Source organism: Amia ocellicauda, chromosome 12, assembly GCF_036373705.1.
Source record: "Amia ocellicauda isolate fAmiCal2 chromosome 12, fAmiCal2.hap1, whole genome shotgun sequence".
NCBI classification, from domain to species: Eukaryota; Metazoa; Chordata; class Actinopteri; order Amiiformes; family Amiidae; genus Amia; species Amia ocellicauda.
Genome location: NC_089861.1, coordinates 36,144,991 through 36,163,702, shown reverse-complemented (window position 1 = coordinate 36,163,702; position 18,712 = coordinate 36,144,991). Strand labels below are relative to the sequence as shown.

The following is an 18,712-nucleotide window of genomic DNA, read 5'->3' as shown; positions in this document are numbered from 1 at the left end:
AACCTGGACAATAACATCAAAAATTAAATAATAACCATTCAAAATTACATCCAACTAAAATGCAGAGCTTCAGATGATACTTTTTGGGCCCTGGTCAGTACCTAAAAATACCCAGAAATAAAACCGCACTGTGTATTAAATCACTTTTTGGATACACTTACCTCTGTTAGTCTGCATTTTCAAGCAAGAAAATATTAAAATCAAAATACAGATCAACAATGACTGATGCTCACCTGAATGACTGCATAAGACTTGCTCTCACAAAGTACACACCAACTTCAACAAACTGGCTGATGATATGCAATGCCAGGCCTCTCATTAATGGTAAGTTTCAGTAACAATAATTATTTTTGATTAGAGCCTAGGTTGCTTGCAAGACTTTGGGTAAATCAAAAGTAGCTCCTCGTCAGAAAAAGGTTGGGGACCCCTCATGTATACATTGGAACTCTATTAGGATTGGAATAGAATGTAAACAAAGAAAGTTCTAATACTTTTCTGAATATATGTTTTCTGAAAACTTGATCTCATGGAAAAGAACCGAAAATTGTTTATTTTTACTCAGTGCACTAATGTTAGTTTAGTTTAAATTTGAATATCTTGGGTGCTTTACTTAGTCAAACAACTAAAGGGTGTTTGATCCACGACATGACTTTCCATCTTTATTTCAGTGATCCTGAATAAGGCATTGTAATACCTGTCGAATTTACATTTTCCCAAAGTGAGAGTTTCCTGCAGAGTTAATTAATAATCCAGCTTTGTCCATGCAAATGTTCTGAATATTCTGGTGTAGATCAATGTCAGTGTGTGAGCCCGGACAGGTCTGCATTGTGTTCAGTCTGTTTGCATATTCCTTTATACTGCCTGGCAATCTGTAATACTACTAGTGTAGCAAGTATTTAACTACAGTAGTGTACACCACCTTGTGTTCAACAAGTATATGGACCTCAAGTTGTCTTGAGGAGGCCTTCATTGAGCAGTGGGTTGACAATGGGAGATAATATTTGGTATTACAATATAATATAACCCATTGCAACTCAGATTTATACAGTTGGATTTGACATACAACAAAGGGTTGGCCCTTCAGTGATCTCAATATGTGGCCAAGGATATACAGGTATAATAGTAATAGTCAGACTATAAGGTACCGATACAATAATGCACTTAAGTTGGTCAAAATTAGCAGAGAGAGAATTTATTATCATATATTTTTTATTAATATAATTATATAATACTTTGGTGCTGGGCTGCTTAATCAATAATTCAAAAGAAAAATATTATAAAAGCATTACAAAGGGTATATTAAGGATATGATTTTAAAATAACACAAAATTAAAACTTTGCAGTTTTGTACAGTTAATGGGAAGAACAGAGTTGCACAATGTGTTTTAGTGACAAGTTTATGAGAAGCTTTCAATTAATATACAATTAAAATAAATTAATAGTGAGACAGATCAGTAGATAATTAAATAAATGTACCAGTAAATCCATGAATTAATAAATGCATGTTATGCATACTGCAGTAGGAACATTGAAATTAAAACATTATTTTAGGGAGAACGATCCAGTTACATTTTGACAATGTTTTCTTTAAGTGTTAGCATCAATTATAAATTGCTTTATTGATATACTTAGTTAAATATTATTTTTACATTTTATTTTATTTAAAGTATTTAAAATACATATTATGCAATGCCACTGGACTTTTTATGTGGTGAAATTAAAGGTTGAATGAAATATGCTCTAAAACTGACTCTCCAATGACAAAGGCCTTATATTTTGCAGTATCTGTAAGAGCAGATCAATACTAGTAAATTTAAACATAATGCATCCCTTTATAACACATTTATAAATGCATCATTTTTTATATATAAAAAACAACCTCTAAGCTGAAAAACTGCAGAAATATAACAAATCATAATAGACAGGCATGGTGCACATGTACATCACTGATTATTGGTGGTGAGATAATATATACAAGGCTTCATTATGCTAATAATCTGTTTATAACCTTAATGAAGACTTTGCTTCATGTGAATAACAGCATAACTCTATTTCTTAAAAAAACTAAAATGCATTCTACCCTGTGGAATTATACTTTAATGAATTATATTATATTAAAGAGTTCTAGTAAGAAAAGCATCAAAATAAGTTACATAGCAGACTAAACCATCCTTTACATCCTTTTTTGCTTCACAATTTTGTACTATAAATTAAAAAAATCTCTGTGCCCAGTTCAGGTTGGTCATTTTGGTGTGAAATCAGGAGATTTTAACGTGGTCCAGCAACTCTTCTGCACTCATGCATCCTATAGGCACACATATAAAAAATACCTGCAGAGAGCATAATAGTTATTGCAATATCCTTCAGATTAAACTTTGTACATGTCAAATGTTTCTATAAGCCTACAGTGTTAAGATAGTAGAAGTAGAATTCAAACCCTAACACAAAATAAATCCTATCATAAAAGTCCATGATACTCACATTCCTTTAATTTATATGCATATGGTTTTAAGTCAAGCTCACCTGCAAAGAATGTCATAAGCAGAGCCACCCAACCTAGTATATAGGACCAGGAGAACCGCCAGTCTCCAAAGCGTTTCCCCAAGAAATTGACTGTGACCCCAGTGTAAATGGCCATAGCCAAGAGTACAAACAGAGCTGTTGATGAAAGATTTAAAAAAAGACAATGATGAGTTACCAGCCCAGATCAGAATATGAAACATGTGCATGGCATCAGTCCTTACTGTTTTAGGTTTTACCATTAATGGTCACATCAAAAGCAAGCTCGTTGACCTTTATGCAACAGGTAAAAATGCTGAGGAGGCCCAGTTGACCTTGATTTTGGATCAAGATGGCAAGAGGAAAGGAATGGCGGGAACTTCAGTCACAAAGACTGCTCAACTGGCTAGTGTTTCAACAGGAACAGTGACTAAAGTTACATCTGCATTTAGAGCTATGGGAAAGACATCAGTAAATAGGGTTGGAAATTGTGGTCAAAAGCGCACATTCGATGACCGTGATGCTCGTGCATTACTGCTATATATAAGGAACAACAGAAGAGCAGCTCTTTCCCAGGTGACTGAGAATGTCAATGCAGGACGTGATCAGACTGTGTCAGCAGGAACAGTCCGTCGAGAACTACACAGAGAGGGATATTATAGTAGGGTTGCAGTGCATAAAACCCCTAATTACAAAGACAAATGCACATTTGAGAGTTCAGTGGTACAAAAACATAGGCACTGGTCTACAGAGATGTGGGAAAGTGATATGGTCAGATGAGTCATATTTCACCATATTCTCGACAAGTGGGTGAGTACACCAAGAGACTGGTACAGGCTGGACTGCTTAACCCCTAGAGTGAGGGGGTCCGGAGGCTTTGTTAAGCTGTGTGGGGCATTTTCCTGGCATGGTTTGGGTCCACTTGTCCCCTTAGAGGGAAGGGTCACTGCAAATCATTACAAAGTTATTCTGAGTGATCATTTTTATCCTGTGGTGAAACATTTCTATCCTGATGGGAGTGGTCACTTCTAGGATGACATTGCCCCCATCCACAGGGCAGGAGCGGTCACTGACTGGTTTGATGAGTATGAAAATGATGTGAATCATATGCTATGGCCTTCGTAGTCACCAGATCAACATGATTTAACACCTATGGGAGATTTTGGACCGATGTGTTAGACAGCGCTCTCCACCACCATCATCAAAACACCAAATAAGGGAATATCTTTTGGAAAAATGGTGTTTCATCCCTCCAGTAGAGTTCCAGAGTCTTGTAGAATCTATGCCAAGGTGCATTGAAGCTGTTCTGGCAGCTCGTGGTGGCCCAACTCCTTACTGAGACACTTTAAGTTGGTTTTTCCTTTAATTTGTCACCCGTCTATATATGTATATGTAAGGATCTGAGCGACTTTGACAAGGGCCAAATTGTGATCGCTAGACGACTGGGTCAGAGCATCTCCAAAACTGCAGCTCTTGTGGGGTGTTCCCGGTCTGCAGTGGTCAGTACCTATCAAAAGTGGTCCAAGTAAGGAAAAGCGGCGAACAGGTGACAGGGTCATGGGCGGCCAAGGCTCATTGATGCACGTGGGGAGCAAAGGCTCGCCCGTGTGGTTCGATCCAACAGACGAGGTACTGTAGCTGAAATTGCTGAAAAAGGTAATGCTGGTTCTGATAGAAAGGTGTCACACAGTGCATCGCAGTTTGTTGCATATGGGGCTGCGTAGCCACAGACCAGTCAGGGTGCCCATGCTGACCCCTGTCCACTGCCGAAAGCACCTACAATGGGCACGTGAGCATCAGAACTGGACCACGGAGCAATGGAAGAAGGTGGCCTGGTCTGATGAATCACAAGTTCAAGGTGTTGACTTGGCCTCCAAATTCCCCAGATCTCAATCCAGTCGAGCATCTGTGGGATGTGCTGGCCAAACAAGTCCGATCCATGGAGGCCCCCCTCACAAGGCAGGTGGTCATAATGTTATGGCTGATCGGTGGGCAAAAGTGGGCAAAATTTTTTATATGTTTAATATACATACATATATATATATATATATATATATATATATATATATATATATATATATATATATATATAAAACATTAAGCACTTTTGCCCACATTTCCACACCTTTGATACACAAAATAGTGTAGTTCAGTTTTACTTTCTGTTTATGACATTAATAGGGAAAGGTCCTCGGCCTTTAAGAATTACACTTAAAAATCCTTGCTTATTATTCTTACTATAACATCTAAAAGGCATAAAGATCACTTACTGGAGACAAAGAACATGATCCCAGCAGCAAAGGACCTGTTGAACCTCTCAAAAGCAGAGAAGTGCGCAAACGACAGGATTCCAGCAATTATCCCCGCAAAACACGACATGGCAGACAGGATCATAAAAGCTCTTGTTGCATTCCAATAGGCTAGGTGACAAGTAGACAAAGAAGCCAATGTATTAGAAGTCCAAAGTAAAGGATATAGCACTACTGCTTATCAGAAACTTACGGAAAGTGTGTGGATGGGAAGAATTAAATGATATTCAATTTAGCCTAAACAATTAGTTACTTTATGACAATACAAACATAATCAATATTGCAACTCAGGAGTATATTTAAATGTGCATGTTTTTATTTATATTTTCTTAAAACAGGTCTTGCTCCAATGAAATAAAATTATTTCATAAGATTCAAGTGTTCTTTATCACATATATTACTTTTTACAGCAAATCACCATCTTATGTTTGACGCAGCAGTTTTTGGTAAGATAACACTGGCTCTTCACATTTTTAATTAAGATGAACATGGAAGTTAGAAAACAGGTAGGATATGAAATTCAGCGTAATGTATGCAGTATGATTTTCAAAGAGATTATATAAATTGGAAAGCAGTTTTGAAAACCATATTCTGATGATTTAAATAAAGAGCCCAGATTATTTTGTCTTTGGCATTACAAACTCATTTTTATGTTTTATTTTTACCTAAGAAAACCACATCTTGAAATTAAATACAGAAGGCATTGCTGAAATGACAAAAGGACACATATAAAATACATACTGTAGTATTTGGAGAAGTATTCATATCTATGCACTGGCACTAGCATATATTGTCAGGATTGTAGTCCTACATTTGATTAAACTGCAACAGGAACTGATTTCCAAGCTCTGTAATAAGCCAATTAGTGGCTTTTAAGTTGCTTGGACAACTATTTATCTGCAAAATTCTAAAAAAGTGAACATTTGGTTTGAGCAGTGACAGGAAAAAATATATATATATTATATATATATATATATATATATATACAGTGAGGGAAAAAAGTATTTGATCCCCTGCTGATTTTGTTCGTTTGCCCACTGACAAAGAAATGATTAGTCTATAATTTTAATGGTAGGTGTATTTTAACAGTGAGAGACAGAATAACAACAAAAAAATCCAGAAAAACGCATTTCAAAAAAGTTATAAATTGATTTGCATGTTAATGAGGGAAATAAGTATTTGATCCCCTATCAATCAACAAGATTTCTGGCTCCCAGGTGTCTTTTATACAGGTAACGAGCTGAAATTAGGAGCACTCTCTTAAAGGGAGTGCTCCTAATCTCAGCTCGTTACCTGTATAAAAGACACCTGTCCACAGAAGCAATCAATCAATCAGATTCCAAAGTCTCGACCATGGCCAAGACCAAAGAGCTGTCCAAGGATGTCAGGGACAAGATTGTAGACCTACACAAGGCTGGAATGAGCTACAAGACCATCGCCAAGCAGCTTGGTGAGAAGGTGACAACAATTGGTGAGATTATTCGCAAATGGAAGAAACACAAAATAACTGTCAGTCTCCCTCGGTCTGGGGCTCCATGCAAGATCTCACCTCATGGAGTTTCAATGATCATGAGAACGGTGAGGAATCAGCCCAGAACTACACGGGAGGATCTTGTTAATGATCTCAAGGCAGCTGGGACCATAGTCACCAAGAAAAAAATTGGTAACACACTATGCCATGAAGGACTGAAATCCTGCAGCGCCCGCAAGGTCCCCCTGCTCAAGAAAGCACATGTGCAGGCCCGTCTGAAGTTTGCCAATGAACACCTGAATGATTCAGAGGAGAACTGGGTGAAAGTGTTGTGGTCAGATGAGACCAAAATCGAGCTCTTTGGCATCAACTCAACTCGCCTTGTTTGGAGGAGGAGGAATGCTGCCTATGACCCCAAGAACACCATCCCCACCGTCAAACATGGAGGTGGAAACATTATGCTTTGGGGGTGTTTTTCTGCTAAGGGGACAGGACAACTGCACCGCATCAAAGGGACGATGGACGGGGCCATACACCGTCAAATCTTGGGTGAGAACCTCCTTCCCTCAGCCAGGGCATTGAAAATGGGTCGTGGATGGGTACTCCAGCATGACAATGACCCAAAACACACAGCCAAGGCAACAAAGGAGTGGCTCAAGAAAAAGCACATTAAGGTTCTGGAGTGGCCTAGCCAGTCTCCAGACCTTAATCCCATAGAAAATCTGTGGAGGGAGCTGAAGGTTCAAGTTGCCAAACGTCAGCCTCGAAACCTAAATGACTTGGAGAGGATCTGCAAAGAGGAGTGGGACAAAATCCCTCCTGAGATGTGTGCAAACCTGGTGGCCAACTACAAGAAACGTCTGACCTCTGTGATTGCCAACAAGGGTTTTGCCACCAAGTACTAAGTCGAAGGTGTCAAATACTTATTTCCCTCATTAACATGCAAATCAATTTATAACTTTTTTGAAATGCGTTTTTCTGGATTTTTTTGTTGTTATTCTGTCTCTCACTGTTAAAATACACCTACCATTAAAATTATAGACTGATCATTTCTTTGTCAGTGGGCAAACGTACAAAATCAGCAGGGGATCAAATACTTTTTTCCCTCACTGTATATATATATATATATATATATATATATATATATATATATATTAACAGTGACCTTCAAATGTATTGATGGATTGGGGTATTGATTGATTTTTAGATTTTTTTTATGTAATGTTATGGATGTTTGTTGCACTCAGTGCTTTTTATTGTGTGGAACCTAGTAGCAGCCCTTCCTGGTTATTAGCCAATAGGATATTATGAATTAATACGGGATGTCCTATATATAGCTCGTGTTCCTGTTAGTTAGTTAGTTAGCTGCTCGCAGATTCACGGTTCTGATGTCTCTATACACATTCTGGACTGGGGCAAGGGTGTCACTTTGTACTCGTCAAAAACACAGGTATTCAGTTTGTTTTCCTGATTTCTGTAAATAGACAGCAAAACTGCAGATCGTTTGTCATGTTTACATATTTCATCCTCGCCTCCAAAATATAAAAGTGCATACACATGACAGTGCGGCACAGTGCCATAGCTTGTATTCATGTAGAATAGTTGTGCTCCTCACCCGTTTCAATTACAGAACTCCACTGAAATAGATCTGTGATTGACAAGCAATAATGCATGCATAATGTCGGTTGATATGTGATTTTTTGCTGGTGATATGTGGTTGTGAAGCAAAGATAGTCAAAATCTGAGTCAAAATCTGCCTGATTTCATGGATTTTTTAGTTTGCAATGGACAGTGGGACAAAGGGAAGTGGTAAAGACTAGAATCTAATAAGACATGAAATGCTTGAAAGTTTATATTACAGTATGTGCATAATTATTAGGCAAGTCGGTATTCTGATTATTTATTATTTCCAAGCACAGTTTTCTAACTCCAAACTATATAATAACATAGCCATCTAACTCCAACCTAAATAATTCGTCGGTAGAATCATTGTAAGTAACAGTCGCAAAAAGCGTGTTGAGAAAAAAGGCACAGATTAACTGCAAAAGACTTGCAAAGAATTAAACATGATGCCTCCAGGAACCCTTTAGCCTCCAGTGCAACCATTTTTCAGAGCTGCAACTTTCCTGGAATCAACCGAAGTACAAGGTGTCAAGTGCTCAAGGCCATTGCTAAGGTCAGTAAGGCAGAAACACACCCCCCACTGAATAAGCTGAAGCATCAAGAATGGGCCAATAAATACTTTAAGACTGATTTTCCAAAGATTTTATGACAGATGAATTGAGAGTGACTCTTGATGGACCGTGGCTGGATAAATAATTGACACAGGGCAGCAGTTCAAGTCAGTCGCCAGCAAGGTGGGGGTGGGGTAATGGTGTGGGCTGCTATCATTAACGATGAGCTAGTTGGACCTTTTTGGGTTGCAGATGGGCTGAAAATCAACTCTATCAAAACTACTGCCAGTATCTGGAAGACACGTTCATCAAACAGTGGTACAAAAAGTCAGCAGCATTCAAGAGGACCATGATATTTATACAGAACAATGCTCCATCACATGCGTCCAAGTACTCCATTGCTTGGCTAGCTAGAAAAGGCTTCAAAAATGACTGAATAATGACCTGGCCCCCTTGCTCACCTGATTTAAACCAAATTGAGAACTTTGTGGGCCCTTCTCAAGCACGAGATTTACAGGGAGGGAAAACAATATGCATCTTTGAATAACACCTGAGAGCCTGTGATGGCTGCTTCAGTTAAAATTGGTCATGAACAAATCAAGAAACTGACCAATTCTATGGATGGGAGGCTCATGAAAGTCATCGAAAAGAAGGGTGGCTTTATTGGCAAATTAACTGCATGGAATGAATATGAAAAGCCTCAAACTATTATTTGTTTTATGTTATTTTATACGTATTATTTGTTAAACATCCTTGTAAATGTATTAAGTTTTAAAGTAAGTGGAGAAATAATCATTTCTAATTTAGTTGCCTAATAATAATGCACACTAAGAATTGAAGAAATGTCCCCCTGAGAAAGACAAATCTCACTTTTTCTTTGTTAAACATTCAGTTTTGATGCAAAATAAAGTTTTGGCTTCACTGATGGAATTGTATCTGTCCAATTGTTGAAATTATCTTGAAAAACAATAATTGCCTAATAATTCTGCACATACTGTATGTTTCTCCTTTTATTCTTTAACCAGTTAAAATTAAAAGTGGTCTGAAACTATTTTAATACTAATATTTACATTTATTTAAACATTTTATTTTTGTACTTTGTCAAATGAATGTACTAAATATAAGCAATGGGGTATATTACTAATTCATAGAATTGTGTGTATGTGTTGGAAACCCAGCTAACACACAATGTGCTACAACGTTGTGTGTTAGCAGGGGGGGCATTTGAAGGTGTGATATCATCGTCCCCCTGTCCCCTCCCCCTCTGGAGTCTGGACCTTGACTATACCTTGACCAAGAATTTTGGACCCTGTCAAACAATAATTGACTACCCCTGCCTTAAGGTGACCTCAGTTTTCCAAGACAAAATATACATTAAACCTAAGGATTGATAAGAGTGCACTATATCAAGCAGGTAAGAGAACTTAATCATGAATGGGGAAAAACACACCATTAGGGAATATCATTTCATATATACAATTTTCTGATCCAAAATTTTGATTGTTGTTTGTAATAGAATTTCAGGTTTGTACACCAATGGCAATACCATACAAACTATATCTTATTTTTTATTATTATGTAGCCTGATGTGCACAATTATTTGTATAATTTAACTGTTTGCTAGTAGCTTATTACTATATGTTTGGGTCAAAATTGTATGGTACTTAATTAGGTAAGAAATGTAGTAAACCTAATTGCTAACTTATACCATTTGTGTATTTCCTACATAAAAATGATACCCCTGTAAATGTAAATAAGCTGTTTACACACTATACAATACACCCCTGGGAAGAGTTGACATGAGGCAGTCCTATGTTCAACCTGGCGTGCATCCACATTGATCTTAAGCTGGGCATACACTAGATGATTTGTGCAACTAAAAGTGTGATCAACAATATCCAATGAGAGCTTGTGCGGAAACCAGGTAGAAGATGCAGAAGTAAGCATAACAGGAAATAAAACAAATAAAACAACAGGACATTCTGATGTGGGGTCCATCAATCCCTATCAGTAAATTAAATTCCTCTGAGGTCATCTGTAGCAACTCTCTGAACCCCATCCTGTCATGTATCTATTATGTGAATGTGTGGGGGTGGTGAATTTCCCCTTGGCTGAAATCAATGTAAATCTAATAACAAAAGAAAATATCTCACGAGACACAATTCCTCACTTACCAATGCTATCAGTCTGCATGTAGCACTTCCCGGACATGCAGTACCTCCACAGGCCCTGGTGAGCAAAAGCCCCTGACAAACGGTATTGCATCCAGTAGTCTGTGGCAGTAGAGACCACAAGGAGGATGTTCCCAACTATTGCGCAAAACAAACCACCTCCCATGAAGCTGTACATTCTGAGGACACAGCTGGCAGCACTGATGACCAAACAGGTGAAACCTACAATAAAACAAATTAAAGACCAGAGAACCAAAGCAGCTTAAGTAGTCTGAATGACCATATACTTCTAAGTGTTTTAATTTAATATTTTTTTTCTATGAATGTAATTGACAGATAACCTGTCAAAATGCTTATTAGAAACCAGCCCCAAATGATCTATATGATTAGTGATTTGTTGATCTGGTTTTATTTTGCTCAAATAGTTTTAACTTACACCAATCAGCCATAACATTATGACCATTAACAGGTGAAGTGAATAACACTGATAATCTCGTTATCATGGCACCTGTCAGTGGGTGGGATATATTAGGCAGCAAGTGAACATTTTGTCCTCAGAGTTGATGTATTTGAAGCAGGAAAAATGGGCAAGCGTAAGGACCTGAGCGACTTTGACAAGGGCCAAATTGTAATGGCTAGACTACTGGGTCAGAGCATCTCCAAAACTGCAGCTCTTGTGGGGTGTTCCCAGTTTGCAGTGGTCAGTACCTATCAAAAGTGGTCCAAGGAAGGAAAAGCGGTGACCCGGCGACAGGGTCATGGGCGGCCAAGGCTCATTGATGCACGTGGGGAGCGAAGGCTGGCCAGATGAGCTACTCTAGCTGAAATTGCTGAAAAAGTTAATGCTGGTTCTGATAGAAAGGTGTCAAAACACACAGTGCATCGCAGTTTGTTGCGTATGGGGCTGCGTAGCCGCAGACCAGTCAGGGTGCCCATGCTGACCCCTGTCCACTGCTGAAAGTGCCTACAATGGGCACGTGAGCATCAGAACTGGACCACGGAGCAATGCAAGAAGGTGGCCTGGTCTGATGAATCACAAGTTCAAGGTGTTGACTTGGCCTCCAAATTCCCCAGATCTCAATCCAGTCGAGCATCTGTGGGATGTGCTGGCCAAACAAGTCTGATCCATGGAGGCCCCACCTCACAACTTACAGGACTTAAAGGATCTGCTGCTAATGTCTTGGTGCCAGGTACCACAGCACACCTTCAGAGGTCTAGTGGATAGTCCATGCCACGATGGGTCAGGGCTGTTTTGGTGGCAAAAGGGGAACCTACACAATCTTAGGCAGGTGGTCATAATGTTATGGCTGATCTGTGTATATACACTATACTAGTGAAATTAATTTAAAAAAAATCCAGACTTGATTAATATACTACAAACGTTTATGGACATATTTAAATTGATTTATGTGCACTGTGCTGAGTGCTGAGTGTTAAAATACTTAGAAATTGACTTCTAGCATATATAAGGTAGTTTTACAAATAAATTGGCACTTCATTAAACATTACATAGACTGATTGTAATCCAAACATACAACTTTTGCTCTACAAAAACACAATACCAGAGTGCATTTACATGATTAGTTGTTATAATAATGCATTATGTAAGAAGACATTTGTTTTTTGCAGTCTATGTGCCTATAATGCATTTTGTTACTTTTTTAATTAAGTTTTGCAGTGATTTTCTATAAATGGGATAAAGCGCTGACATTTTTTGAAATTGAGAGACATTCATACTGAGGCATCAATAGCAAATATAAAAACGAATATATATATATATATATATATATATATATATATATATATATATATATATATATATAGTTAACTGTGAAATTACAATGTATAAGGTAATACTTACAATTTCTAAACCATATGATATCTATTTTATAAATCTGAATATTGTACTTTAGTCTGTATTTCTATGAAATGATTAATGTTCTATTCAATTACACATTGCCACTTGTTCACAATCAAATATTGGTGTCAGTAATACATCTGGCATCTTCTAATTGCTTATTTGCTGTTGATTATTGTTGACAGACTTACATTTTTTATATTATTGCATAACTGAATAATTGAGTACACAAACAACCTTACCTCAGTAAAAGTCTTGTCTTCAGAGATTGACAGAGTGTAGCTAACTCTATGCAAGCATCAAGTCAAAGAGACCTGGTAGGCCAAATTCCAAAAAGTTATCCCCTTGATAATTTTGTTGATGGTAGCAAAACCTTTTAATAGTAAAACAATTATCTCTTTTACTAGCCACTGGATCATGTGACCCCAATATTGACCTATGAGAAGGCTTTCTTCTGGAATTCCAATGTGCAAATGCTGCAGTCTAAATGGACTGTCCTCTAAATGGAACTTGCTGAGGACTACATTTTCAATTGATGTCTGGGGCTATCTACAGAAGCTTACACAACAATTTAGAGAACAATGCTCAGACTTTAGCTCCCCTGATTCTGTGCAAATTGCTGCTTCCAGAATGAATATGGTTCATAGAGTAAAAAGAAAAAGAAAGCCATAGCGATTAATTAAATTGGACACAACATAAACTGCTAACAGCAGCAGGACAACAGCTGGGTTAAAGTTATATCTAATGATGTAAAATATAATGCTGGTACAAATGTTATCCCCAACAATGTGGTTGAAGCTGAAAACTTGGGAACATTCAAAAATAGACTGGATAGGATCCTTGGATCACTTAGTTCTTAGCACTTAGCACTTGGACACCAAACAAGCATGATGGGTCGAATGGCCTCCTTTCATTTGTAAACTTTCTTATGTTTTTATGTTCTTATACATTTTTTGTATATTTAAAATATATTCATATATTTAATGTATATGTTTAGAAAATATTGTATAAATGAACCCCACCATATATTTCATGGAATATACATAACAATTATACATATTCTTGATATAAATACAGTGAGGGAAAAAAGTATTTGATCCCCTGCTGATTTTGTACGTTTGCCCACTGACAAAGAAATGATCAGTCTATAATTTTAATGGTAGGTGTATTTTAACAGTGAGAGAATAACAACAAATAAATCCAGAAAAACGCATTTCAAGAAAGTTATAAATTGATTTGCATGTTAATGAGGGAAATAAGTATTTGACCCCTTCGACTTAGTACTTGGTGGCAAAACCTTGTTGGCAATCACAGAGGTCAGACGTTTCTTGTAGTTGGCCACCAGGTTTGCACACATCTCAGGAGGGATTTAGTCCCACTCCTCTTTGCAGATCCTCTCCAAGTCATTTAGGTTTCGAGGCTGACGTTTGGCAACTTGAACCTTCAGCTCCCTCCACAGATTTTCTATGGGATTAAGGTCTGGAGACTGGCTAGGCCACTCCAGAACCTTAATGTGCTTTTTCTTGAGCCACTCCTTTGTTGCCTTGGCTGTGTGTTTTGGGTCATTGTCATGCTGGAATACCCATCCACGACCCATTTTCAATGCCCTGGCTGAGGGAAGGAGGTTCTCACCCAAGATTTGACGTCCATCGTCCATCGTCCCTTTGATGCGGTGCAGTTGTCCTGTCCCCTTAGCAGAAAAACACCCCCAAAGCATAATGTTTCCACCCCATGACGGTGGGGATGGTGTTCTTGGGGTCATTCCTCCTCCTCCAAACACGGCAAGTTGAGTTGATGCCAAAGAGCTCGATTTTGGTCTCATCTGACCACAACACTTTCACCCAGTTCTCCTCTGAATCATTCAGATGTTCATTGGCAAACTTGAGACGGGCCTGTACATGTGCTTTCTTGAGCAGGGGGACCTTGCGGGCGCTGCAGGATTTCAGTCCTTCACGGTGTAGTGTGTTACCAATTGTTTTCTTGGTGACTATGGTCCCAGCTGCCTTGAGATCATTAACAAGATCCTCCCGTGTAGTTCTGGGCTGATTCCTCACCGTTCTCATGATCATTGAAACTCCATGAGGTGAGATCTTGCATGGAGCCCCAGACCGAGGGAGACTGACAGTTATTTTGTGTTTCTTCCATTTGCAAATAATCACACCAACTTAAATAATATTTAAATAAACAAATATGTCCATAAACGTTTGTAGTATATTAATCAAGTCTGGATTTTTTTTAAATTAATTTCACTAGTATAGTGTTGTAGCGTAAGGTACACTTATAAATTTCAATTAAAGAAGTGAATTTATAGTATCACCTTATCACGAATCCTGGAATCTTGTAGAACTCAATTTCTGTAATAATTGGACGCAGACACCAATTCCAAAGATATAAATTGTCAAATTTATTCAAAACAAAGACTAAATGTAGCACTACACTAATTATACAAAAGGGAAAAACTAATTAAAATTCAACTCTAGATCAACAAATCAAAGACAAATCACTTCCATGACCAAATCAAAGACCATGGGATCGCATATGATAACACAAATCGTTAAACAAAAAAGGTTATAAACACATTGACTACAATACCGGTTAGTAAGACGAAGGTGAGTCTCTCGTTAGTATTATTAGTCAGACATTAAATAACTACGCAGGTTAGTATTTAATGTCAGGTAACTTCTCGTTATATATATATCAGTCTCATTCACGTTTAGGTGCCGAGAAAGATCCTATCATTACTTGTTACCACAATTTCCCTTAACTGATTATTATTCAATGATTAAGGATAGGCAGGGCCACCAATAATCTAATGTCTATTAACTTGTGTCAATTTCAGACTAAACAGTTAAACAGGAATGAGAAGATATTTCTCGGCATTGACAGATTTTATTTCTAAAATTATCAACAAAACAGTATAATGCAACACACATTTATATTTAAGAAAACTAAATGATATTACACATTCTAGAGTTATAAATCACAGATTAACATTTCTAATTGATTTCTCAAATGTCATGAATCATGAACTCCAAACTGTTAAACTTATCTGAACTTCGTCGCAGAGAGGCCTCTCTGTCTTCGGGCTCAGATAACAGCACACGGCACGAGGTCCGTGTGGTTTGGAACAAAGGCAGTCCGGTTCGGCTTTGTCCAAGAACTTCCACTCAGTCGATGCACCTGGAAGTTGGGGTTTTGCGAAAGTAGAGTCATTTCCAAACAGATTTTCCACTGGTTTGAAGGCTCCAAGGTTGTGCACAAAATCTTCTTTGTAAGCAGGTTTCCACCGTAGTTACTTGAAGACGAAGTCTTTGAGGAAAGCAGGGCCCTTTTTGTTCCAAGGGTCAAGTTTCTTAAGACTGACACTTTCGTATACAGTCGACTTAGTCAATTGTCCAGCTGTAAAACTCCACTGATCAGGTGGGCACAGGCGGGCATGTGCAGTCTGTAAAGTTCTTTATTTAATAAAGTCCTTTAAAAGAATTCTTCGTACGGCTCAATCTCCTTCTCCCAGTTTAACTCTTCTGTTGCCGCAAAGACTTGGTTGGTTTCTGGTTCCGGTTCTGGCAACAGAGCTACAGGTTGAGCTGTGGCAGCGAGTTACTGGTTCAGGTGAGAGAGAGAGAGAGAGAGAGAGTTCTCTTATAGTCTGTCAGATCAATAGGTGATTGGTCCCTGAGTTCTTGAGATTGGATTTCGGTTTCAGCCCCCCGTGTCCTATTGGAGGGGGGCTTGATTTATGACTGATCTCAATCCATGCCATCTTTTGGAAATGCCGGTTGGCCTGGGTTCGTAGCTCTATGTCGGGATTTCGGCTCTCATCCACTTCAAAGAGTTTTTATCACCTACAGGCCCCTTTCTCCAGACATCTCATAGCAGAATTCCAAACTATTTGGCCTCTTCTCGGTGCCATCCTCCCCAAAACTGTCACTTTGATGCAAACCAGTTCCAAGCTGATGAGCTAAGGAAATCTGATATTTTTGGGGGGGGAGAGGTCTTCTTTAGATCAGTGCTTCAGCTCAGAGCCCAAATGCTCTTATCCAAATACACCCAACATAACACTACAGTGTATATACACAGATCAGCCATAACATTATGACCACCTGCCTAAGATTGTGTAGGTCCCCTTTCTCACCAAGCTGCTTGGCGATGGTCTTGTAGCCCATTCCAGCCTTGTGTAGGTCTACAATCTTGTCCCTGACATCCTTGGACAGCTCTTTGGTCTTGGCCATGGTGGAGAGTTTGGAATCTGATTGATTGATTGCTTCTGTGGACAGGTATCTTTTATACAGGTAACGAGCTGAGATTAGGAGCACTCCCTTTAAGAGAGTGCTCCTAATCTCAGCTCGTTACCTGTATAAAAGACACCTGGGAGCCAGAAATTTTGCTGATTGATAGGGGATCAAATACTTATTTCACTCATTAACATGCAAATCAATGTATAACTTTTTTGAAATGCATTTTTATGGATTTTTTTGTTGTTATTCTGTCTCTCACTGCTAAAATACACCTACCATTAAAATGATAGACTGATCATTTCTTTGTCAGTGGGCAAATGTACAAAATCAGCAGGGGATCAAATACTTTTTTCCCTCACTGTATAGGCAGTGAAGAATGCATAAATAAAATGGGTTTAAACTAAAGGCCAGACATCCAAATATAAAAACTATTATTTTTAACAGTTGACAGTTTTAGTTCTGCTATTTTTGTTTATAGCAGACTATTGTGTAACCATATACAGTACTGTGCAAAAGTTTTAGGCAGGTGTGAAAAAATGCTGTAAAGTAAGAATGCTTTCAAAAATAGGCATGTTAATAAATTATATTTATCAATTAAAATCTAAATCAAATCCATATTTGGTGTGACCACCCTTTGCCTTCAAAACAGCAATCAATTCTTCTAGGTACACTTGTCAGGGATTTTGTAGGCATATAGACAGGTATATGATTAAACAATTATACCAGACAGATGCTAATGATCATCAATTCAATATGTAGGTTGAAACACAATCATTAACTGAAACAGAAACAGCTGTGTAGGAGGAATAAAACTGGGTGAGGAACAGTCTAACAAGGTGAGGTTGCTGAAGACAGTTTACTGTCAAAAGTCATACACCATGGCAAGACTGAGCACAGCAACAAGACATAAGGTAGTTATACTTTATCAGCAAGGTCTCTCCCATGCAGAAATTTCAAGGCAGACAGGGGTTTCCAGATGTGCTGTCCAAGCTCTTTTGAAGAAGCATAAAGAAACAGGCAACACTGAGGACCGTAGATGCAGTGGTTGGCCAAGGAAACTTACTGCAGCAGAAGAAAGACACATTATGCTTCTTCACAATCAGAAGATGTCCAGCAGTGCCATCAGCTCAGAATTGGCAGAAAACAGTGGGACCCTGGTACACCCATCTACTGTCCGGAGAAGTCTGGTCAGATGTGGCCAAATTTATTCTACAGCATGACAATGACCCCAAACATACAGCTAAAGTCATTAAGAACTATCTTCATCGTAAAGAAGAACAAGGAGTCCTGCAAGTGATGGTATGGCCCCCACAGAGCCCTGATCTCAACATCATTGAGTCTGTCTGGGATTACATGAAGAGAGAGAAGCAACTGAGACTGCCTAAATCCAGAGAACTGTGGTTAGTTCTCGAAGATGTTTGGGCCAATCTACCTGCCGAGTTCCTTCAAAAACTGTGTGCAAGTGTACCTAGAAGAATTGATGCTGTTTTGAAGGCAAAGGGTGGTCACACCAAATATTGATTTGATTGACATGTCTATTTTTGAAACCATTCTTACTTTAGAGCATTTTTTCACACCTGCCTAAAACTTTTGCACAGTACTGTATGTGTAATGTGAATACTAATAATGTTAACGGTAATAGAATGCAGTATATATTTCAGTATCCAGTATATTAAAAAAAAAAAACGGATAACATGCCACAGGTTAACAACCAGTCCAGTCAAACCCAACAGTACTTAAAGAAATGAGAGAATTTATTTATAGGCCGCTAACTCAAATATTCCAAATGACACTTAGAACAGGGGATGTGCCAACTGACTGGAAGACAGCAAATGTCATACCAATCCACAAGAAAGGGGACAAAACTGAGCCAGGAAATTACAGACCAATCAGTCTCACCTTTAGACAGAAAATAGAGGAGCATCTTAATGAAAACCATATTCTTGGAGATAGTCAACATGGGTTTAGACGAGGCCGATCATGTTTTACTAA

At 38.3% G+C, this 18,712-nt stretch overlaps 1 protein-coding gene across 1 annotated transcript; it reads right to left on the bottom strand.

The window, feature by feature from the left end:
• Positions 1-1,210: 1,210 nt before the first annotated feature.
• lim2.5 (lens intrinsic membrane protein 2.5) lies at positions 1,211-12,807 on the bottom strand. Its single transcript, XM_066717961.1, has 5 exons — positions 12,725-12,807; positions 10,628-10,846; positions 4,770-4,919; positions 2,524-2,658; positions 1,211-2,330 (listed from the first exon to the last, which is right to left on the bottom strand). The coding sequence occupies exons 2-5, from the start codon at positions 10,800-10,802 to the stop codon at positions 2,269-2,271; spliced, it is 522 nt and encodes a 173-aa protein (XP_066574058.1). The 5' UTR covers positions 10,803-10,846; positions 12,725-12,807; the 3' UTR covers positions 1,211-2,268.
• Positions 12,808-18,712: the final 5,905 nt, after the last annotated feature.

What these genes read in the sequence shown, in the direction of transcription:
- lim2.5 (XM_066717961.1), bottom strand. Translation starts at nt 10,802, where the DNA reads ATGTACAGCTTCATGGGAGGTGGTTTGTTTTGCGCAATAGTTGGGAAC. An exon ending in CATGCAGACTGATAGCATTG is followed by an intron (nt 4,920 to 10,627) that starts GTAAGTGAGGAA and finishes CTTGTCACCTAG; the next exon opens with CCTATTGGAATGCAACAAGA. An exon ending in GATCATGTTCTTTGTCTCCA is followed by an intron (nt 2,659 to 4,769) that starts GTAAGTGATCTT and finishes TTTCATCAACAG; the next exon opens with CTCTGTTTGTACTCTTGGCT.